Source organism: Carcharodon carcharias, chromosome 10 (genome assembly GCF_017639515.1).
Source record: "Carcharodon carcharias isolate sCarCar2 chromosome 10, sCarCar2.pri, whole genome shotgun sequence".
NCBI classification, from domain to species: Eukaryota; Metazoa; Chordata; class Chondrichthyes; order Lamniformes; family Lamnidae; genus Carcharodon; species Carcharodon carcharias.
Window position 1 is genome coordinate 40303179 of NC_054476.1, and position 25344 is coordinate 40328522.

General features: G+C 42.8%; 1 protein-coding gene across 14 annotated transcripts in view; it reads right to left on the reverse strand.

Moving 5' to 3' along the window:
- Positions 1-25344, reverse strand: part of LOC121283378 — a 111162-nt gene that overhangs the window by 35494 nt on the left and 50324 nt on the right. For 11 of the 14 annotated variants that reach the window (XM_041197886.1, XM_041197882.1, XM_041197894.1 and 8 more), the window contains 3 exons: positions 25191-25265; positions 22156-22230; positions 5848-6270 (listed from right to left, as the gene is read on the reverse strand). In XM_041197886.1, coding sequence (XP_041053820.1) covers positions 5848-6270; positions 22156-22230; positions 25191-25265 — 573 coding nt within the window. The remainder of the gene's footprint in view (positions 1-5847; positions 6271-22155; positions 22231-25190; positions 25266-25344) is intronic. The other 3 variants (XM_041197893.1, XM_041197884.1, XM_041197887.1) reach the window with 2 other exon arrangements.

Sequence of the window (25344 nt, forward strand, 5' to 3'; positions counted from 1 at the left end):
CTCAACATCCCCTTCCTGTGCCTTCCACAAATTCTTTCCATGCGTACCATCTGTGATGGCAGCTCCCGTCACCCAAGAGAAGACTGGTCCTCCTCAATGGGGAAGGCAGCATCGTGTGCCTGCTAAGTTCTGGAAGTCACCCTCACAGGGCACTTGCCACGTTAGTTCAGTCATGAAACAGAATAGTATTAATTCCCGCTAACAGGGTGGTGGATTTGATGGGGGTGCAAGATTCTATTCATTTGGTCTGGTAATTTGCATTCTTGAGATGCAAAATGGGTTCCTGACGTTCACCAGCAGGAAAGTCGACCCACCATTTACCTGCCACGAAAGGTCGGGTGAACAAGATTCCAACCTGATCTCCCGATGTCGGAGAGCTGATCTTTGGACTCTCGCCACATCTTCTGCCCCCACGATTCTCCCCGGTGGTGGGAGGGGACAATTCTACCCAATGACTTTCTCCAGTATACCTGAAATTTTGACACTTTCCAACATTGTCTTCTAAACCAACTTTCCAACGATTTTATAATCCAGATTTAAAGTTTCAAAAGTTGTTCTCCCTTTGAAATCCATCCCAAGACTATCTGTATGCTTTTTTTAATAGACTTTTTGCTCCAGCAGATGTAGTGAACCGAAAGTTGATTTGGAAATCAAAGCTATGGGAATCATAGACTTCATTGTGTAGATACACACAAAGTGCTCTGCTTTAATGTTTACTGGGTTGAGTAGATCAGGATGGTCAGACAGTTCTAAGGTATAAGTTAAGAAATCCAGAAGTAATTTGGTACTCAGTAGACTATAATGTAATGCTGATGTGTAATACAAACCTATTAATTATACATATGAACTTATGGGGCAGAATTTTACGCTTGGCGTGTGGGATCAGAAGGGGCGGTCAGGAATCCGAATGACACCTGAGATTGGCAGCGCTCTGCCAATTAAGAGATCCTATTCTGATACTATCAAGATCTAAGAGTTCATTCAAGGACAGCATCTCAAAAGTTATAACCTGTGGATTATTTCCCAAGCCACATACAAATCGGCATTGGGATAAATAAAGTAGGGAGGTGAACACATTGTTGAATGGGTGGTGTGGGATAGAGGGCTTCTTGAAGGACATCTGGAGTCGCTTCAGAGCATGAGCCAGTTTCCTGGATCATATGTTCCTGGAGGTGGACAACTCATAGGCAGTAAGAGTTCAGGATAGTAGATGGGTGACCATCCAGAAGAATAGAATGGGAGAGGAAGTGCAGGCCTCTTCAGGGTATGTGCCACTCTGAAACTGGTACTCATCATTGGAGACTGCTGGGCAGCAATACCCTGAAAGAGTGCACTCCAGACCATGGCACCAATGGGCAAAGGATTGCATGGGGGGAACAACAGAATTTAGCAATGCAGTATAGGCGATTACATAGTTACGCAGGCAGACAAACGTTTCTGTTACCCTCATCTTGAGTTCCACATAGTGTGGGGTATTGGAACTAGATCTCAACAAGACTGGGACCAATGTCCTTGGGGGAAGGCTCTGTATCTTGGATAGGGAGGGCTCAAACATAATTGTGGGGGATAATGTGGGAGAGGAGCAGTGGGGAGTGTTGGCCACTAGAATTTCAAAGTAGAAAGGTGGAATAAAGGAGTGACAGTGTTGGATAGTACTGGAAAAGGAAATAGTAACATATTAGATAAGAGCAAGCTAAGAAGGACTATGAGGAACACAAAGATAGCTTGACAATGCATATATGTAAAGACACAAAGTATGGTGAAGAAGCTTTGTGAGCCACAAGCAAAATATCCGTGTGAGAACTTGATGTAGTGGCAATAATGGAAGCGTGACTTTAAAAAAATGAAAACTGGAGACTCAATGTTCACAGATCCAAAGTGGTCAGAAGAGATAGGGAAGGAATAAAGGAAGTTGGGTGGCAGTACTGATTAGAGAAGAGATTACAATGTTGGAAAGAAAGATTGTCCTTGAGAGGGTAAGCACAGAATTCAGTTGATTGGAGTTGCGAAGGAAAAAGTGTATGGCCTCCAAATAGTGAGTGAGATGGAGGGGCAATTCTGGAGGAAAATCTTATAGCTGTGTAAGAACTGTAGAATTGTTATATTGGGGTACTTTTGTTACACAAATATTCACAGGGGTATTGTTAGAGTAAAGGGTAAGGAGGGGGAGGACTTTTTGAAATGTGTCCAAGAGAATTTCCATGATTAGTATGTTTTTGGACCATTTAGAAATGAGGCATTGCTGGATCTGATGTTGGGGAATGAGGTTGGCCAATTCGATCAGACATCTGTGGGGGAGCAATTGCATAAGTGTGATCATTATATCATAAGTAATGGAAAAGAGCAAGGAACAATCTAATTTGGAACTTCTGATTTGGAAGAGGGCTAACTTCAATGGGATGAGAGGGGATTTTGACAAGGTAAAATGGAACCAAAGTTTGACAAAAAAAACGTAACTGCAACAGAACAATGGATTTTTTTAAAGGATGAGGTATCAGCTAGATATACTCCAACAAAAAGGAAAGGCAGGGGAAACAAACCAGGGCTTCTTGGATGGCCAGAGCAATAGAGAATATGATGAAACAAAAAAATAGGGTGTATGATGCATATCAGCTGAATTCCTCAAGTGAGAACCAGGCTAAATAAAATAAGCTGAGAAGAGAAATGAAGAGGTAAATAAGATTCACAAAGAGAGAACATGAGAATAGAATGGCAATTAACATGTACAATGACCCCAAAATTTTCTACATTATGTAAATAGTAAACAGGAAGAAGTGGGGTGGGGCCTTTTCGGGACAGAAGGGTGAATATACACTTAAAGGTGGAGGGCAAAGGCTAGGATACTTAATGAGTACTTTGTTTTGGGGTTTACTAAAGAAGAGGATGCTGAGTTAATGAGTGTGGTGAAAATTGATGGGTGGACATACTGGAAAGGCTGGCTGTGTTTAGAATGGATAGGGCGCTTGGTCTGGATGTCTTCAATCCCAGGTTATCGAAGGGAAGTGAAAATAGCAGAAGGGTTTGCCATAAGCTTCAAATCATCCTCAATGCAGACAAGGTGCTAGAGGATTGGAAAGCGGCAAATGTGACACCCTTGTTGAATGAAGGATGTAATGAGTAACCGCAGTCAGTCAGTTTGCATGTCAGTCAGCTCTGCTTTAATATTTACTGGGTTGAGTATATCAGGATGGCTGGGCAGTTCTTAGTTACATGATGAGAAATCCTGAAATAATTTGGTATTCAGCAGCCTCTAATGTAATGCTCAATGGGGTGTGTCACGCTCACGCTGTACAAACCTATTAATTAGAAATATGAACTTATGAAGTATGAATTGAAATGGACATTTCCCTGTAACACAAATGGAGCGAGAGGTCAACTAACCTTTTTCCTTGTCAATACTCACGGAACTGTAAGAAAACTGAACTAACTTTCATGTTTGGGGAAGGCTTGATCAAGTCAATAATCTTACTGTGATGATGACTATATTTCTCCAATCAAGTAAAAACACTGGGTTCACAATACGGTTGCAGCCTCTAGGACTTCACACTTGGAATCTAGAAACAACGGGGGTGCCATTTGGGACCGGAGATCTCCAGACAAAGTCAACAGACCTCTTGCTGGTCCGTCAAATTTTCCATCCCACCTGCAATGATTCCTACAGTTGACGGGACTGGAAAATCCTGCCCAATTGTCGTGAAAAGCTCTATTTTATCAAGATAATATGTGGATGAATTATATTTGGACTTCATTGTCTGATCTATGGCGGAGACAAGGTTTCTGATAAGGTTTTAATAAGCCATATTCTGGTCAGATAGGCAGATACATCTATGCCAATGAGGAGAAAAAACCTTGCCTAAGAACACCTGCTCTTAAGCCACATGTAGGCAGAGAATGAAGCTGACCTTGAACCCTACCTGAGGATCCATACCAGACCTCCATTGTTACTTGGTTTGAGTATAAGAGAAATTTGCTACCGGAAACATAAAACCACAGCAGATCCATCTGTAGAAACTGCCAGAGCTTTTCTTCAGTGTATAAAAAGGATCACAGACCTAGATCGTTTTAAGTCTTCACCCCAGGGAAAGAAAGTGTAACAAAGAACTCTTGAAATCCCAAGAAAAAAATCGCACGCTACTTTTGTAATCGCAATCTTTTCCTGAGGGTGTGTATAACTGTGACTGTGAGCGGGAGTGTAATTCTGCATATTGGAGTGTTGAACAATAAACATTGATCTTGTTTTTAAAACTTACAAAAACCTGTCTCTTGTCCGTTCTCAGGAGTTAAAACCATTTTTTAAACACATTGTTATTGGTCAGTGGATAGGTGAAGGAAAAAGGGAGTCCTGCTTATCATCTCTCCCCTGTCCATTATATGTGTATTTACAATTGTGAATATTTTATTTAAACTTGGCACTAATGCCAATAGCTATAAGGCCATCAGTTACCCAGTTAGTTCAATTTCCTCAATTCTTGAATTGCACAATTTTAATGATTCAGAACTAAAAATCTGTATTTCGTGAATATTCAAATGAAAACTGAAATAATTATTATCACTGGTTAGTTTCCACCTGTTCCGTTATGTTCAATCTGTCTTATTTGCACTAAAGAAGCAGAACATCATCTTAAAATGTGTTCTTCTTTAAAGTAACATTGAAAGCAGCAGAGGTCAGGAGATAACAGTCAGGGTAGATTATTCAAACTAAAATAGCAATTTGTAACAAAGAGGTTTAAGAATTGCAGCAATGTTCCACATGATGAAGCCAGTAAGACTGTCAGGGGATGAAGTCAATCCACATAAATTGCAATGGGCTTGGCCTAAATAGCCAAGTGGTTATGGTACTGGGCTTGTAACCCCAAGATCAAGAGTTCAAATCTCACAATGGCAAACTATGAAACAATGTAACTTCATCTGAAACAGATGGAAACAGGTTTACTCAAAAGAGTATCAAGAGTTCAAATCTCACAATGGCAAACTATGAAACAATGTAACTTCATCTGAAACAGATGGAAACAGGTTTGTACTTGAAAGAGTTACAATTCAAAAAGAACCACATAAATTGCGATGCCTTGTTAAGACATCATTAACTTTTGCCACAGTTGTGAACAATAACCTCAGGGTGGAGAACAGCAGAAATATCAGAACCAGTGTTTTACTTTCTCACTGAACTGATAGTTAGCTTGACTGCATGTATTATGGATGTTTTGTGTTAAATTACAAGGCTGTCAACAACAATCAGGAATAATTTCTACAGACAGAGAAGCAAGGCAATGGGAAATGACACAAATGGAGAGAAGATGTCAGAATTTAAGTCTGACCTGCAAACACTTTGTGGAACATCATGAGTATGATGAAACCTCCATTCATGGATGAATGCTATGAGGAATCAACTACAGTTTCGTTCAGGATTCATGCTTAGTCATGACATATATGTAAGCACACAATCAGATTGCTCATCCTAGTCTGGGTCTAGGTTTGTTAAGGATTCTAGAGGTGGCACCAGGATTCAGGATTTAATTTGTTCTTTTCTGTCTCAGGTTTGTGGCATTTAAATTGCTAAGCAAGCCATTGATAAATATCTGTTTATCAATGACCAGTTGACAAATTGGTACTGACTACTGACTTCTGTAATAATTATAGTGATGCCTATAGTACCAATATAAAAGAACAAATCACTTCTGACCAAATTATTACACTGTTGCTTGATAAATCATATCTATGCAGGAATTGCTAAATGGAAGGGAAATACCATTCCAAACTCTCTCTAAGTTGGTGTCATGATTTCCAGCTGAAGTTTTTCATAATCATATGTCCCATAAGTTTGTGTGATGTACAAAATGTAGAAATTACCTGCAATGACCTTCAGTACTGTGCTTTTAGAAGAAGTTTCCTCACTGGTGTCCTGTTTAACTTCAATAATTAACTCAGCACCATCATCCTTGGATACATCAGGACACAATGTAACAGAGCAGGGAATGCGGCCACTGTCAGATGTATGTTGCAATTCTGGCACCTCAGCACTGAAGGAATCATCTTTCTTGCTTAAATCTGAAAGATCCTTGAGCAGGACAGTTAGTCTCTTTGGTCCTGAGAAATTTTCTGCTGGCATTTCCCAGTGAAATAACTTCCTTGCTTTCTGCTCCCCTTTCCTCTTCACGGATGTAACAATGTTCACCATTCCTGGACTGAACAAGTTAACTTCCCAACTCAAATTGGTTTTCTCGCCAGCTATAATTTCATCCGGTTTCTGAATATCACTAATTGAAAGTGGAGCTAGAAAAAAAAAGGCATTAATATGATATAAACTCATATATTCTCTCCATGCATTCTTGTTTTGATACAAATTACAAACTGAACTGATAGCAGCATTAATTGAACATTAGATAATGATTAAAAATTGGTTCTCATTTGCTGCTGTGTCACTTTTCTAATGAGCATGTGAGCTGTGTTCAAATTGACTTAGTTCCAAAATAGTTTACTAATGGGCTGATGAACCACTGTTCAAGCATATTTGTATGAGTGACTTAACGTTACTCATTTGGTGGCAGCTTCATAATTAATGCTGATTTGAGCCTGCAGGATTTGTGAACTACAGATCAACCCTATGGGAATGATAGGCTTTACTGTGTCGATACACACAAAGTGCTGCTTTGGACATATGGTCAGACACTGCTTAGTGTGAGATGATAAGAAATCCTGAGGAAATTTGGCACTCAGTAGCCTATGATGTGATGGTGAGTGGAGTGTATTCACCATTGTGACTACTTTGTTTAAGCCTGTCACCAAGAGCTATCCACAGAGTCTTCAGTTATCCAGTTGGTTCAATTGGTTGAATTTTTGCTTTTCGGTCCCAGATTGTCGAACTAGATTCAATTCATGACTTGAGCTTGGAATCCAGGTGAAACGTCAGTGTTCTCCTGTTCTTCTATTCATTCATGTGGTGTGGGCATTGCTGGCTAGGCCAGAAATTAGTGCCCATCCCTAATTGCCCTAAAGAAGGTGGGGGTGAGCTGCATACATGAAGAGCTACACTCTATCTGATGTAGATACCACACCCACAGTGCTGTTAGGGAGGGAATTCCAGGATTTTTGACCCAATGACAGTGAAGGAACGGTGATGTATTTCCAAGTCAGGATGGTGTGTGACTTGTAGGGGAACTTCCAGGTGATGGTGTTCCCATCTGTCCGCTGCCCTTGTCCTTCTAGATTGTAGCGGTCGTGGGTTTTGATGGTGCTGCCTAAGGAACCGTGGTGAATTTCTACAATGCATCTTGTAGATGGTACACACTGATGCCACTGTGCGTCGGTGATGGAGGGACTGAATGTTGGGATGGGGTACCAATCAAGTGGGTTGCTTTGTGCTGGATGTTGTTGGAGCTGCACTCATCCAGGCAAGTGGAGAGTATTCCATCACAGTTCTGACTTGTGCCAGGCTTTGGGAGTCAGCAGGTGAGTTATTTGCCACAGGATTCCTTGCCTCTGACCTGCTCTTGTAGCCACAGTACTTATATGGCTAGTCCAGTTCAATTTCTGCTCAACGGTAATCGCCAGGATGTTGAAAGTGGGGGATTCAGCGATTGTAATGCCATTGAATGTTAAGGGGCAAAGGTTAGATTCTCTCTTGTTGGAGATGTTCATTGCCTGTCACTTGTATGTGGTACGCCTGACATGAATGTTACTTGCCACTTGTCAGCCAAAACCTGGATATTGTCCAAGCCTTGCTGCATTTGGACATGGACTGCTTCAGTATCTGAGGAGTTGCAAATAGTGCTGAACATTGTGCAATCATCAGCGAACATCCCCACTTCTGACCTTATGATGGAAGGAAGTTCATTGAAACAGCTAAAGATGGTTGGGAAACCTTTTCCATGGCCATAGCACTACCCTGAGGAACCCCTGCAGTGATGTCCTGGAGCTGCGATGATTGGCTTCCAACAACCACAACCATCTTCCTTTGTGTGAGGTATGACTATAAACCAGTGGGGAGCTTTCCCCCTAATTTCCATTGACTCCAGTTTTGTGTTATGGTCCCAGCTGAGTTTACCCCTGGACGAGCCTGATGTCAGGGTGGAACCCAGCTTGATAGATCCTAACTTTTATTTGTTTGTTTGGATATGTGGAGAGTAGCTACTGAACACAGTCACGGGAGTCAGCTGATGAACTTTTAACAAAAGAATAAAATGCTTATTCAACAAGGAGAGAACTATATTACAATACTCCTTCACCCATAGCTATATACAGATTTGTAAAGATAACACAAGTTACAAAAGCTATCTTATACTTTAATGTCCATAGTAAATACACAGTCCATGTAAATCTATGGTGACCTGTGGCCAGACGCACCCCACTCTGAAACCAAGTGACCGACATCACCCAAAACAGATACTATGGAACTTTCATCAACTGCCCCAGATGCTTGTCACACTGTGAGACAACTGGTCTCACTGCATCTTTCACACGAGAGTTTCCAATCTCCACTTTCCAGGAGCTCACCTCGGAATCTTTTCCCAAACCGATGCTTTCTCTCAGACGCCTTCCACAAGGTTCACCTCCAGGATTTCAAACTCTCCTGATGTTCTTCTTCCCTGGGTTATCACACGCCATCAACACTGTCACTGCTTCACATGGCCACAGCAAAGATTTACAGACCTTCAGTTGTCTTTTTGGACCTCTTGCCTCTTGCAAGCTGTTCTCGCTTTTAATCTGCTTTCTGCAGCTTTTGTCACTTTGAATCTGAAGCTTGGGACCTTTCTCTCTGCCTCTCACTCTTAACTTCACTTAAGAGGACCTTTTCCAGGTTCTTGTCCTTCCTTTTGACTAAAATGTCTGATTAGGACTTTCACAGAATCACACAGTGCAGAAGAGGCCCTTCGGCCCTTTGAGTCTGCACTGATGCATGAGAAACACCTGACCTACCTATCTAATCTCATTTACCAGGACTTGGCCCATAGCCTTGAATGTTATGACATGCCAAGTGCTCATTCAGGTACTTTTTAAAGGATGTGAGGCAACCCGCCTCCACCACCCTCCCAGGCAGTGCATTCCGGATCATCACCACCCTCTGGGTAAAAACGTTTTTCCTCACATCCCCCATAAACCTCCTGCCCCTCACCTTGAACTTATGTCCCCTCGTGACTGACCCTTCAACTAAGGGGAACAGCTGCTCCCTATCCACCCTGTCCACGCCCCTCATAATCTTGTACACCTCGATCTGGTCGCCCCTCAGTCTACGCTGCTCCGATGAAAACAACCCAAGTCTATCCGACCTCTCTTCATAACTTAAATGTTTCATCCCAGGCTACGTCCTGGTGAGTCTCCTCTGCACCTCCTACAGTGCAATCACATCCTTCCTATAATGTGACGACCAGAACTGCACACAGTACTCCAGCTGTGGCCTCACCAAGGTTCTATACAACTCCAACATGACCTCTCTACTTTTGTAATCTATGCCACGATTGACAAAGGCAAGTGTCCCATATGGCTTTCTCAGCACCCCACTAACATGCCCCTCCACCTGCAGAGATCTATGGACACACACGCCAAGGTCCCTTTGTTCCTCAGAACTTCCTAGTGTCATGCCGTTCATTGAATACTTCCTTGTTAATTTGCTCCTTCCTAAGTGTATCACCTCACACTTTTCAGGGTTAATGTCCCCTGTTTCACTCCCCTGGATTTTGGTGTCTTTTCTTTAGCTTGAGACTTGCTATCTGTCCTTTTTGCTCCAGTCTCTATCTGGGAGCTACTTTCAACCAATCTTAGCTTGAGACTGGCTATCTGTCCCTTTTAGGTGGCTTCTCTTTGGCAGCTGTATTCAAAACCAGCTCAACTCCAACAGCTTCCCAAACAAATTGCTTTTTTTCTTCTTCTGTGTGTGTCTGTGGGAGGGATCTGCCTCTCTAGACCCCTGTTGCTTGGCAATGGAATTTTTTTTCTACTTCTGTTTTTTTAATTAATAATTTAGCTTACAGTTGTAAAATTCTCCTCAGAAATGCAAGCACATTTTCAGGTGGAGCTAAAACTCAATTTGAATTTTCTTAACACACCCATATGGAAATGCAAATCAAATAAACTTTAAAGCTAAAACTCATTCCTCATACCCAAAAAATACAAATATAACTTACTTAAACTAACTCTAATTCCTAACACTTGCTTGGGCTCCTTGATGCCATACTTGGTCAAATTCTGCCTTGCTGTCAAGGGCAGTCACTTTCACCTCACCTCTGGAGTTCAGCTCTTATGTCCATGTTTGAACCAAGGTTGTAATGAGGTCAGGAGCTGAGTGATCCTGACAAAACCCAAACTGAGCATCAAGTTCACTTGATAGCATTGTTGATGAACCCTTCCATCACTTTGTGATGATTAAGAGCACACTGATGGTGTGGTAATTGACTGGATTGGTTTTGTTCTGCTTTGTGTACAGGACATACTTAGGAAATTTTCCACATTGCTGTGTAAATGCCAGTGTTGTAACTGTATTGGAATAACTGGGCTAGTGGGCAGCAAGTTCTGAAGCACAAGTCTTCAGTACTATTGCTGGAATATTGTCAGCTTTTGCAGTATCCAGTGCCTTCAGCCATTTCTTGATATCACGTGGAGTGAATCTAATTGGCTGAAGACTGGCATCTGTGATGCTGGGGGCTTCCGGAGGAGTCCAAGATGGATCATCCACTTGGCACTCCTGGCTGAAGATTGTTGTAAACGCTTCAATCTTATCTTTTGCACTGATGCGCTGGGCTCCTCCATCAGTGAGGATGGGGATATTTGTGGAGCTGTTGTTTAATTGTCCACCACCATTCACGACTGGATGTGGCAGGACTGCAGAGCTTAGATCTGATTTGTTGGCTACGGGATTGCTTAGTTCTGTCTATCGCATGCTACTTATGTTGTTTGGCATGCAAGTAGTCCTGTGTTGTAGCTTCACCAGGTTAAAACCTCATTTTTAGGTAAGATTGGTGTTGCTCCTGGCATGCCCAATGCTGCTCCTGACAAGCCCTCCTGCACTCTTCATTGAACCAGGGTTGATTCCCTTGCTTGGTGCTAATGGTAGAGTGGGAGATATGCCAGGCCACGAGGCTACAGACTGTGGTTGAGTACAATTCTGCTGCTGCTGAAGGCTCACAGTGCCTCATGGATGCCCTGCGGGGGCAGGGCCCTTGACCTTTCTCCAGATGCCCTTTCTCTCAAGGAGTCGGTGAGGGGCTGTCAGGCACAAAACAGAGGAGCAGTATCAGTCGGACACCCTGGGCCATCCAACCAAGACAGTCCAAGGGTGTGCGGCCATTCCAAATCCCCTCGGCCTGAGACCCCATCAACTCCAATTAGTCAGGCAGAGTAGGATGACCTGCCCCACAGCAGATGACCTTTAGCAGGACAGGGCCCTTCAGGCCTCCGCGCTCCAGAGCACACCAACTCAAGTCATCCCAGATAACAGCGTATAGCTGTCAGCAGGCTGCCTGCACTTCTGATGCAGTTGTCAGGGATTCACCCAGATGTAGTGGTTGCAAAAGAAAAATTAAAAAGTTATGAATGCACACTAGTGGCATGGGTGTATAATCATCGTATATAATTTGAGGATTTGTAAATATATGTTAACTTGCACTGTAGAAGTTTCCTGAATTCCTTCTTGCTGTTAGTTGCTTTAATGTTCACATGCACTCCACCCCTTTCAGGTGAAGGGCATCCTGGGAGATCTATGTTGAGTGTTCCTCCCCTTAATACTTGCCTATGCTTGGAGACATCGTTCTTTGATCAGAGGAATGAGAGCCATGTGCAAAAAGCCTCCCTCTCACATTATTCCACTAGCCCCCACTGCCCTTGAGATTCTGTTGAGAGAACTTTGTCTTGTCATAATGGAAAAACTAACCATAAGCCCTTGACAGGCATCTCCATTCACCCAGGAGGATAGAGGTTTGCAGCTGCGAGTTGACTGTCAGTCACCAGCATGCCCTTTGTAGGCATCCCCTTCTTTCTCTCCCTTCATCACTAGCTCTGACTGCAGCTGATGGCAAATGGCTGAGTGTGAATGGCAGCTCTGCAGCTTTCTGCGATCTCAATGTTATGAGAGCCCTCTGGGCCAGACATGCTACTGTGTGGGCCTCACCAGATAGTGAGGATTTCAAATGACCATAACTCTCATAGTTTTTCCATGATTTTTTGGGTGTTCCTTTCATTGTCCAGTTGTGCTGACCTTGACCTCCATCCAGCTGAGGAGAGCCTCTTCCCACCTGAATGTTTTGCAATTGGACATTGAGAGCATTGTCTTGCTATTAAGCTGCCTTTCTGTAGTGTTGGTTCAGGTTACTTTTCATACCCAGTCAACCACCTTTTACCCTCCCCCTGTCATCCTCTGACTTCCCCCCATCACCATCGACCCCCACAACGTAAATTTCACTCTCCCCTCTGTAACCCTTCAACCTCCCCATTACCCTGGACCCTATCATTATCAGTCGTCACATTCCTTTCCTCCCGGCAGAGCCTACACCCATTACTGCACCCATGCCCATTTGCCCACTCCCCTTTTTGGTGCCAGCTTTCTTGTCCCCTTCAATGACCCTACTGATGAGCACGACACCCGCCAAACACACACCCTGACCCTCCCACCCATCCCTTCTTGTCATCAGCACCCTCAGGTCTACCCCCAGAACATTGTCATCAACGCTACTGACCACACCCTATAACACACTGTTCCCCACTCCCTGCTCACTCCACCCACTTTGTAGTCTTCCACTGCCCCTCCTGCAGACTGACAACACCTTCATCTCTTCCAATCCCGCTTCATGCCCCCAACATCCCCTTCCTGTGCCTTCCACAACTTCTTTCCATGCGTACCATCTGTGATGGCGGCTCCCGTCACCCAAGAGAAGACTGATCCTCCTCAATGGGGAAGGCAGCATCGTGTGCCTGCTAAGTCCTGGAAGTCACCCTCGCTGGGCACTTGCCACATTAGTTCAGTTGTGAAACAGAACAGTATAAATTCCCACAACAGGGTGGTGGATTTGATGGGGGTACAAGATTCTATTCATTTGGTCTGGTAATTTGCATTCTTGAGATGCAAAATGGGTTCCTGATGTTCACCAGCGGGAAAGTCAACCCACCATTTACCTGCCACGAGAGGTCGGGTGAACAAGATTCCAACCTGATTTCCCGATGTCAGAAAACTGATCTTTGGACTCTCGCCACATCTCCTGCCCCCATCCACTACGATTCTCCCCGGTGGTGGGAGGGGACGATTCCGCCCAATGACTTTCTCCAGTATACCTGAAATTTTGACACTTTCCAACATTGTGTTCTAATCCAACATTCCAACGATTTTATAATCCAGATTTAAAGTTTCAGAAGCTGCTCTCCCATTGAAATCCATCCCGAGACTATCTGTATGCTTTTTGTAACAGACTATCTGACTGAGTGCACAATAAGGATAGAAATTATAGACTTGGCATAGTATTTATCTCTTTCAGAGGGAGCAGTCTTGTTTTCAGGAAGTACTCTTTCAGTATCACCTTCATTTTCTTTTGGTTTTTGTTGCCCTTAAATAACAACGAGGTCAATATATATTATCCAGCAGACAAATTGATCTGAATCAATACCATTTGAATCCTGAATGTGGCATTATCACAAGTAGATTATTCTAACTCTTGTTCAAGTTACTTCTACTTGGAATTTTTGAAAGCTGACAGGAACCCTTATATTCCAACTTTCTCTCTTGCACTCTTGGTTAAACACAATGATGAACTGATCTGATAGCAATATTTTTTGAACAATTATGATTGTTTGGTTCTCATTTGCTGCTGACTCACTTTCTCAAACTACTTGGGCGCTGTGCTCAAATTGTGTTCTCTTTGTTCCTAACTTTTTTATTAATAAGCTGCTGGACCACTGTTCCAGCCACTTTAAAGGATGATTTGACATCACACATTTGGTGCCAGCTTTGTAAGTAATGCTGGTTTTTGCTCCAGTAGAATTAATGAACTGAAAGTTCATTTGGAGATCAAAACTATGGGAATCATAAACTTTATTGTGTAGATACACACAAAGTGCTCTGCTTTAATGTTTACTGGGTTGAGTAGAAGAGGATGGCCAGATAGTTCTTAGTTATAAGATAAGAAATCCAGAAGTAATTTGGTACTCAGCAGCCTATAATGTAATGCTGAATGGGGTGTGTCACGCTCACGCTGTACAAACCTATTAATTATAAATATGAACTTATGGGGCAGAATTTTACCCTTGGTGTGCAGGGTCAGTGGGGCAGTCGGGAATCCGAATGCCACCTGAGATTGGCAGCGCTCTGCCAATTAAGGCCAGCCTAGTGTGATCCATGGCCTGGAACGTGTGCGAAGGAGCAGGTGGGGGCGGGGCCATGATGTCCACCAGATCCAATGGCGACCCGGCAGCGGATTCTAATGTGGCCTCGGCAGCCCCTGGAAGGCTGCCACCAAGGGACACGGAAATGTTGCCAATGGAGACCGTAGTGGGTGGACACGGCAGGAGGAAAGGCAGGAAGGTTGGGCAGTCGGCCCTGTGTTTTTCAGCCTTCCTGGAAAAGGTGGCAGTGAAGAAAGAAACCTTGTCCCCAGGGACAGGAGGAGGAAGCCCCCTCCCCTCAGTAAAAAGGCCTGGGAGGAGTTGACACTGAGGGTCAGCAGCCATGACGCGGTGAGATGCACATGAGTCCAGTGGTGTAAGCGCTTCAATGATCTGCCGCGATCGGGAAGGGTGAGCACCATGTTGGCATGGGTCACTTTGCAGAACAGGTAAGGGCTGGCCACCCCCAACACCCCTCCACCGTGGACCTCAGAGGTGCTTGAGTGTGAGTGGCAAATGTCAATGATGTGAGCCTCAAACCCGGAATCCCCATTGATAATCTGAAGACCAGGGCACCCATTCAAATCTCTGTCTTATCTGGGTGCCGGGCATGCACAGTGACAGTTTCATGATTTAAACTAATGACATCGCCTTCTTCCCCCTTTTAGGCTCACCAGCAGTTCCCTATGTGGAGCTTGAAGGCCCAGCCCTGACCCCTAAGGACCAGCATGCTGAGCACACACCAGCGTCACGCCCACTCTGTCAAGCTGGCACCAGTGTGATACCAGCACCTCGGTGGGCATAACATCACTGTGTAGTCTAACGGTGCATATTGGTGAGGGCACTTCACACTCACTTGAGGTGCAGGCGGAGGCAGAGAGTGCCCAGAGCGCAGGCAGTTGGAGGACTGCTGGGGACCAGGAACATGCTCAGTCAATGGCTAATGTGAGGCAGCAGATGCTGGATGTCCAGCAGGGTGTGTGGGAGGATCTGGCAGAGATACATGATGGAACATGTGCCATGGTGCCCATGACGTAGGAGTCCATGTGGTGCATAAGCACTGCGTTGGCCCTCATGGCCGAGCGTAGTGCCGCTTCGAATGAGAGAATGGCAACTCTCATGGAGAGGCTACTCCAAGGACTCAAACAGGGATTCCTGGGAATGTGCTCAGACCTGCAAGCCCTCACACTGGCAATGACCTCAGCTGGTCAGTGTCAGTGTGGGAGATGGATTGGGCACCCAGCTAGGTGCCCGTCCATCAGTTGTGAGCAGGGAGGTCCAAAGTGACCTAACGTTGCTGCACAAGCTGCCTGTCATTTCTGCAGGCTCCTCTCAGGGCACTCTGGATCATGGCAGCAGCTCCTCCACCCTTCTGCCAGTGGCTATGGCATCTGATGAGGCTGCGGCAACTGGGGAGATGCCAGCTGTGGCACTGGTCACTCCTTACCAGGCAGGGCCAGCCCAGGCTCCATAGGCCAGAGGATGCCTGCCAAGGTCATCAAGGCCAAAAGGACAGCAGAGCGAGCAGGATGTCTCCACTGCCAGTGCCAGCGAGGGGGTAGCACAGCTGATTCAGCTGCCGACCTGAAAATGGAAATGACGTGAGGTGACTTTGGGAGTTCCACCCGACGTCATCCCGCAGCATTTTACGCGTCGGCGAGCGGGCCCCGCCCCCACTAGCTGTCCTCAATATCCTGGCCACAGTGTTCTTCTATGCTCTGCTGAGGTCATCAAGTTGGTCAGTTAATGTTTGGCGTTATATGGTAAAAAAATCTGTTAATTTAGTAGTCAGCAGCTTCTATGCTGAATGGAATTAATCATTGCTAATAACTAACAGAATCCCATCACAGAGGCCTGTCTACAGGACCTTCAGCCTTCCAGTTGGCTCAGCTGGTAGCAATCTCGGTTTTAATTCATAATCTTGTGGGTTCCAGCTCCACTCTCAGACTTGAGCACAGAATCCAGGTGACACTTCAATGCTCGAGTGAGGGAGTGCTACATAGTTGAAGGTGCCAATTTCTCAAGCATGTATTAAACTAGGGACTATCTGATTGCTCAGGTGGATGTAAAAGATCCCTTGACACTTTTATAAGAAGAACAGATTGCTCTCTGATGATAGTAAGTCATTATTTTCTTTCAACCAATGCCACCAAAAAAGCCCAGAAAAGTCTACAACAATAAAGGTGGGCGGAGGTAATGTTTTTACCCATTTGTTAGTCTGTTTGTATGTCCATAAACATTATATTTTAAAAACTAATGGACAGATTTCAACAAAAATTAGTACACAGATAGGTGATGGTCCAGAAAAGAATGGATTAGTTTTTGGTGAAGATGCAGATCTGGATTCAGATCCAGTTTTTTTTTTTAAATGTATCCTTTAACATTGGGAGATAGGGAAAATTGTATTTTTTTAAATTTGTTGTGAATTCTGTCAGCTACTGTGGTCATATTTGGCACAGCTATCAAAATGTGAGCAGTGTTTTCAAAGCAGCTTGTTGGATGTGCATTGGCCTAAAGCCTCCTCAGTAAGAGGCTTTAAGCTCTTTATAAAAATATTGATATTTTCAGCTTTGTGGTTGCAGAGCATCAACCAGGCTGGAAAATGCCTCAAGGAAGAGCTGTATAATTGTAATAATGTTGAGCTCACACAGCGTGGCAGGAGTATGTGCTCTATTGAGTCCCCTCTTCATTTGTTATTTGTTGTTTTTGAGACATGGCTGAGCATATTTCAACAATGATCTCCGTTACTCCTGCATTTCAGTCATTGCCCCGGAATCTCTTCGATGATGCTGAACCAACTTTTGAATCTTTGCTAGAAATAGAGTTAATGTTTCGATTCTGTATGATTCTTCTTCAGTGCAAAACATTAACTCTGTTTCTCTCTCTTCACAGATGCTGCCAGACCTGCTGAATTTTTCCAGCATTTTCTGTCTTTATTTCAGATTTACCACATCCGCAGTATTTTGCTTTTGTTGTTGTTGAATATATGACTGAGTGTGTTCAAATTAAACTGATAAGAATGGAAATTATGTACTTAGCATAAGTATTTACCTCTTATCAAACATCTGGTTATTATAAAATTTCTACTAAGTTATAGCAGTGCGAGTTTTCTGTCCTGCAGTAGGTGGGCGTTTCTGGCCCGTGAGACCATCCCAAACGAACACAGCGACAGGACATGTATCCACCTCAAATTTCTCTGGTGCAGAATCATTGAGCTTTATTGTGAAGTGGAGACACTGTGACGCATAAGGGTGGAATCAATATCTGGTCAATTTTCTCTAGACTTTGGTGACAACTTATATAGAAGTACAGGCTCAGAATGCGGTTAGTGTGACCATTTATGTGCAGATTCGGGGGAACCCAGGTTAGGTAGAAACCGTAGAAATTGACCCCATTTAACAGGCACAGTATACCTGCTACCAGTGTGGATAGCCAGACAGATAGGCAGAATACAAATAATACTATCATTGGAGCAGCAGATTGTCAAAAGTGGGAGGAGGAGGAGGGAAAGCTTAGTGTGGTACTTGCACGAGATTCAATAATTAAGGGGACAGATAGAATTCTTTGTAAGCAGGATCGAGAGTTCTATATGGTTTGATGTCTAATTAGTGCTGGGGTGAGGGACGTCTCAAACTGGCATGAAATTATTTCAGAGATGGATGGGTGGATCCAATTACTGGAGTCCATGTTGGGACCAACAACATGGTAAAGAGTAGGAAAGAGATCCTATTCAGAGACTATCAGGATCTAGGAACTAATTAAAGGGCAGCATCTCAAAGGTTATAATCTCTGGATTATTTCCCAGGCCACATACAAATCGGTATTGGGATAAATAAACTAGGGAAGTGAACACATGGTTGAACAGGTGGTGTGGGAAAGAGGGCTTCTTGAAGGACATCTGGAGTCACTTCAGAGCATGAGCGAGTTTCCTGGATCATATGTTCCGGGAGGTGGCCACCTCATAGGCACTAAGAGTTCAGGATAGAAAATGGGTGACCATCTAGAAGCATAGGAAGAGACAGGAAGTGCAGGCATCTTCAGGATATGTGCCACACTGAAACTGGTACTCATCATTGGCGACTGCTGGGTGCCAACACCCAGAAAGAGTATAGTCCTAATCATGGCACCAATGGGCAAAGGATTGCATGGGGGGAACAGCAAAGTTTAGCAATGCAGTAGAGGAGATTCCATAGTTACGCAGGCAGACAGACGTTTCTGTTACCCTCATGGGTTCCACACAGTGTGGGGCATTGGAACTAGGTCTCAACAAGACAGGGACCAATGTCCTCAGGGGAAGGTTCACTATTTTGGTTAGGGAGGGTTCAAACTTAATTGGGAGGTGCTGGGCGGAGAAGAGCAGTTGGGAGCATTGAGCACCAGAGTATTGAAATAGAAAAGTGGAATAAAGGTGCTTAAAGGAGGGACAGTGTTCAATTGTACTAGAAAAGGAAGCATAACATATATAGGTAGCAGCAAGCTAAGAATGATTATGAGGAATATAAAGACAGGTTGAGAATGCATGTATGTAAACACACAAAGTGTGGCGAATAAGCTTTGTGAGCTACAAGCAAAATAATTGTGTGGGAACATGGAGTAGTGGCAATAATAGAAGTCTGGCTTAAAAATAATGAAAACTGGGTGCTTAAGGCTCACAGATCCAAAGTGGTCAGAAGAGATAGGGAAGGAATAAAGGAAGTTGGGTGGCAGTACTGATTAGAGAAGAGATTGTACTGTTGGAAAGAGAGAATGTCCTTAAGGGGGTAAGCACAGATCCCACTTGATTGGAGTTGAGAAGCAAAAAGTGTATGGCCTCCAAATAATGAGAGAAAGAGATGGAGGGGCAATTTTGGAGGAAAATCTTAGAGCTTTGTAGAAATGTAGAATAGTTATATTGGGGTATGTTTGTTACCCAGATATTGACTAGGATAATGTCAGAGGAAAGGGTAAGGAGAGGGAGAAATTTTTGAAACGTGTTCAGGAGAACTTCCTTGATAAGTAGGTTTTTGGTCCAATTAGAAATGAGGCATTGCTGGATCTGATGCTGGGGAATGAGGTTGGCCAATTAGATCAAACATCTGTGGCAGAGCAATTGGGTAAGAGTGATCATTGTATCATAAGTAATGGAGAAGAGCAGGAACAATCTAAAGTAGAACTTCTAATTTGGAAGAGGGCTAACTTCAATGGGATGACAGGGGATTTTGCCAGGGTAAAATGGAACCTAAGTTGGACAGAAAAAATGTAACTGTATCAGAACAGATGTTTCAAGCATAAACCAGGTGTACTCCATCAAAAGGGAAAGGCAGTGGAAACAAAACTAGGGCTTCTTAGATGGCAAGAGCAATCAAGAATATGATGAATCAAAAAATAGGGTGTATGATGCATATCTGGTGAATTCCTCAAGTAAGAACCAGACTAAATAAAATACGTTGAGAAGAGAAATAAAGAGGAAAACAAGATTTACAAAGAGAGAACATGAGAATAGAATGGCAACTAACATAGACTAAACTCAAAAATCTTCTACATTATGTAAATAATAAACAGGTGGTAGGAGGTGGGGTGAGGCCTGTTCGGGACAGTAGGGTGAATATCTGTTTAGAGGTGGCGGGCAAGGCTCGGATAATTAATGAGTACCCTTGTATTGGGGTTTACTAAAGAAGAGGATGCTGAGATAATGGATGTGCTGAAAATTGATAGGCAGGATGTACTGGAAAGGATGACTATGTTTAGAATGGATAGGGTGCTTCATCTGGATGTCTTCTTTCCCAGGTTATCGAAGGGGAGTGGAAATAGCAGAAAGGTTTGCCATAAGCTTCAAATCATTCCTCAATGTGGATGAGGTGCTAGAGGATTGGAAAATGGCAAAGGTGACACACTTGTTGATTCCTGGTAACCACAGTTGGTCAGTTTAACATCAGTGGTGGGTAAGATTTTAGAAACAATAATCAGAGAAAAATTTAATCAGGCACTTGGAGAGGTTTGATTTAATTAAGAAGATGCAGCATGGATTTGTAAAAAGCAGATCGTTCTTGACTAATTGAATCTTTTGATGAAGAGAATGCAGTAGATGTTGTCTATATTGATTTAAAGAAAATGACAAATGCCAATTAAATACTGGTTAACGAAAATTGGAGTTTCTGGGGCAGGATTTTGCAGCCCCCTCCATAGGATTGGTGGGGATTTACATAGCCTGCAGAATTAGTGAACTGAGATATACATAAAGTGCTCTTTGTGAACTGAACTGAGAACATCAGGATGGCCAGACAGTTCTTAGCATTATATGATGAGAGACCCTGTTGTAATGCGGTAATCAGCAACCTATAATGTAACGGTGACAGTGCATTTGCCATTGTGACTACTTAAACAAAATTTCCAAAAATATTGACCCATGAAAGTACCACCTTCAAAATAGCATTTATCATAGTTGTTACGAATTTGCTTTGGGTAGAAGCATCAGCTAAATTAATATAATAATAAATAACAATATAATATTCAAATTCAGCCATCGCATTAAAGCAGTGGGCGAGTTGAACGTTTCGGTCTTCGCTCTGAAAAACTAAATTAAGTTGATTTTTATGTGTTTGTGTCCACAACTGATTTTGTCCATGTATGAATGGCTCTTTACACAAAACGGTTTCCCACCACTGCCCTAAACCAAAGCCACCAAAAAGCTTCAAATAAACAAGCATGAAAGAACACACTCATCTTCCTGAGGAAAAATGTTGCCTCAGGGACATCAGCGACAAATTCAAAAATGGTAAATGCGCAAACATAAAATTTCCCTGACACGTCCCCTCATGTGACACGGTCACATGAGTTGGGACATGGCCAGCACTTTTTTCAAACTTTAAAAACAACTTTAAAAACCTTCATTAAACCTCATCCCGTCCGAGGACGAGGTTTCATGCTTTTTCTGAAGCCCGCCAAGGCTCCCGGTCTGACCGTCAACTTTAAGGTTGGACAGGCAAGTCCATTAACTACTTTAATTACTTTTTAAACAGCCTCAATCGGACATTGACAGGTCGGTGGGCGCACAGCTGATTCGGCTGTGACACCAAAGTAGCACCTTCAAAAGAGCATTTATCATAGTTGTTACGAATTTCCTTTGGGTAGAAGCATCAGCTAAATTACTATAATAATATTTGGCAATATAATATTCAAATTCAACCATCGCATTAAAGCAGTGGGTGAGTTGAACATTTCTGTCTTAGCTCTGAAAAACTAAATTAAGTTGATTTTTATGTGTCTGTGCCCACAATGATTTTGTCCATGTATGAATGGCTCTTTACACAAAAAGGTTCCCCACCCCTGCCCTAAACCAAAGGCACCAAAAAGCTTCAAATAAACAAGCATTCCTTTTATAATAAAAAGTAGCAAATGCTGGAAACATTAAGCAGGTCAGGCAACATCTATGTAAAGAAACAGATTTAATGTTTTAGACCGATGACCCTTCATTAGAACAGGTGAAGTATCACAACCTGAAATGTTAACTGTTTCTCTCTCCACAGATGCTGCCTGGCCTGCTGAGTGTTTCCAGCATTTTCTGTTTTTATTCTAGATTTCCAGCATCTGCAGTACTTTGCTTTTGTATTTGTATTCTTTTCACCTGTTATTGGTGGGACAATGCTGTGGTTAACATGAACATTTCCCTCAGTACACCAGCAATTCTGTCACGGTCCTTGATTCTCTTCTGAGTTACTCTACCAACTTTTCAGACTTTATAAGATTCAAAGAAAAGTTTGGAAAGCCCCTCTTACATTGAAATCCAGGCTGAGATTATATGTGTTTGTATTGTAAGAGAATATATACTGAGTGCCAAATGATAAGAATCAAAATTATGTACTTGGCATAAATATGTACCTCTTTTATTGTGAGGAATCATCTCAAGAACGGCACTACCAGTATCATCTTCACTTTCTTTTGATTTTTGTTGTCCTGAATCACAATGCAGAAAAAAATATATCAGTAGGCACACAAACTGACTTGAGTTGAATCCTGAATGTATCAATTTATGTGACATCATTCTAGATTCTCATTTAAATGCCTTGTATTAGACATTTTTGATACCACTTTGATGAAACATTTGTTTCATTGCTCTTTCATTGTTCAAGTATAATGAAGCAGAACCAAATGTTTGCTTATCGTGAATATCGAAGTGACAACTGTCATAATTGTTATTATTTGTTTAATTCCGGCTGTTCAATGATGTTTAATCTATTTATTTATAATCAATGTGCAGAATGTCACCCGAAAACATGGTAATCTATATTTAAAAGCAACAGAAACAGAATATTTGTCAGGCATGCTCAGCTGATGTCCACACGTTTTATTTAACACTTGCACATGCCCCACCTGCCAAGCTAAAAATTCTGACCATGAAGTACGAACTGAAAATGGACACTTTCCGGGAGCAGAAATGGAGCAAGAGGTCAGCCTGGAACTGTAAGCAAACTCAGCTAATTTTCATATCTAGACAAGGCTTCAGAAAATCATTAACCTTCCTGCACTAATGGCTATATTTCTCCAACTAAATAAAAACACTGGGTTCACAGGATTTGCTAAGTGGAAGTCAAATAGTATTTCAAACTCTCTCCAAGTTGGTGTCATGATTTCCAGCTGAAGCTTTTCATAATCATATGTCCATAAGTTTGTGTGATGTACAAAATGTAGAAATTACCTGCTGTGACCTTCAGTACTGTGCTTTCAGTACAGGTTCCCTCACTGGTATCCTGTTTAACTTCAACAATTAACTCAGCATCATCATCCTTGGATACATCAGGACATAGTGTAACGGAGCAGGGAATGAGGAAACCGTCAGATGTACGTTGAAATTCTGGCACCTCAGCACTGAAGGAATCATCTTTCTCACATAAATCGCACACATTTTTGAAGGGACTAGTTAACCTCTTTGGGCCTGATAACTGCCCTGCTGAAATTTCCCAGTGAAATAACTTCTTTGCCTTCTGCTCCCCTTTCCTCTTCACAGATGTAACAATGTTCACCACCTCTGGACTGAACACAGTAACTTCCCAACTCAGATTGGTTTCCTCACCATCTATGATTTCACAAAGTTTCTTGATATCACTAATTGAAGGTGGAGCTAGGAAACAAAAGACTTTATTGCGATATAAACTCTTATGGTCCAACTCTCTTCTATTTATTCTTATCTAGACACAAATTGGGAACTGAATTGACAGGAATGTCTATTGAACAACTAGATGGAGAATTAATAGGTTCTCAGTTGCAGATGCCTCACTTTCTCCAAGCTACATACAAGTTCTGCTCAAACTGAGTTCCCTTGATTACACTGGGCTATTAACAAGCTAATGGACCACTGTTTGAGCCTCTTCGAATGAATAATTTATTGTTACTCACCTTGAGGCAGCTTTATAAGTAAAGTTAGTTTCAGCCAGCAGGATTAATGAACTGCAAGCTCTAGTGTAGAGCCACCCTATGGGAATCATGAACCTTACAATGTAAACCAACATAGGGAAGAATCCCCACCACGCACCCCCGGTTCGGGGGGAGATGTTCAGGAGCATGTGCACACAGGTGGGCCTCCAGTCGGTGCCCCCAATCAGGGGTGTGCCACCATTTTACGTGGGTAGGCGAATTAAGTAATTAAGGCCCGCCCAGCGTGACATCCGCCAGGAAGCTCTATGCGCTCCCTGTGCAAGCGGAGGGAAATTTCCTAAGTCAGGAATGCGCTCTTACGTGCATGTGCATGAAAGAGCACACTCATCTCCCTGAGGAAAAATGCTGCCTCAGGGACATCAGTGACAAATTCAAAAATGGTAAATGCGCAAACATAAAATTTCCCTGACATGTCCCCTCTTGTGACACTGTCACATGAGTTGGGACACGGCCAGCACCTTTTTCAAACTTTAGAAACAATTTTAAAACCTTCATGAAACCTCATCCCGCCCAAGGACGAGGTTTCATGCTTTTTCGAAGCCCGCTAGGGCCCCCGGCCTGCCTGCCAACTTTAAGGTTGGACAGGCAAGTCCATTAAATACTTTAATTACTTTGTAAACAGCTTCAATCGGCCATTGACAGGTCGGTGGGCGCACAGCTGATTCGGCTGTGACCCCAAAGTAGCACCTTCAAAAGAGCATTTATCGTGGTTGTTACGAATTTGCTTTGGGTAGAAGCATCAGCTAAATTACTATAATAATATTTAACAATATAATATTCAAATTCAGCCATCGCATTAAAGCAGTGGGTGAGTTGAACATTTCTGTCTTAGCTCTGAAAAACTAAATTAAGTTGATTTTTATGTGTCTGTGCCCACAATGATTTTGTCCATGTATGAATGGCTCTTTACACAAAAAGGTTCCCCACCCCTGCCCTAAACCAAAGACACCAAAAAGCTTCAAATAAACAAGCATTCCTTTTATAATAAAAAGTAGCAAATGCTGGAAACATTAAGCAGGTCAGGCAACATCTATGTAAAGAAACAGATTTAATGTTTTAGACCGATGACCCTTCATTAGAACAGGTGAAGTATCACAACCTGAAATGTTAACTGTTTCTCTCTCCACAGATGCTGCCTGGCCTGCTGAGTGTTTCCAGCATTTTCTGTTTTTATTCTAGATTTCCAGCATCTGCAGTACTTTGCTTTTGTATTTGTATTCTTTTCACCTGTTATTGGTGGGACAATGCTGTGGTTAACATGAACATTTCCCTCAGTACACCAGCAATTCTGTCACTGTCCTTGATTCTCTTCTGAGTTACTCTACCAACTTTTCAGACTTTATAAGATTCAAAGAAAAGATTGGAAAGCCCCTCTTACATTGAAATCCAGGCTGAGATTATATGTGTTTGTATTGTAAGAGAATATATACTGAGTGCCAAATGATAAGAATCAAAATTATGTACTTGGCATAAATATGTACCTCTTTTATTGTGAGGAATCATCTCAAGAACGGCACTACCAGTATCATCTTCACTTTCTTTTGATTTTTGTTGTCCTGAACCACAATGCAGAAAAAAATATATCAGTAGGCACACAAACTGACTTGAGTTGAATCCTGAATGTATCAATTTATG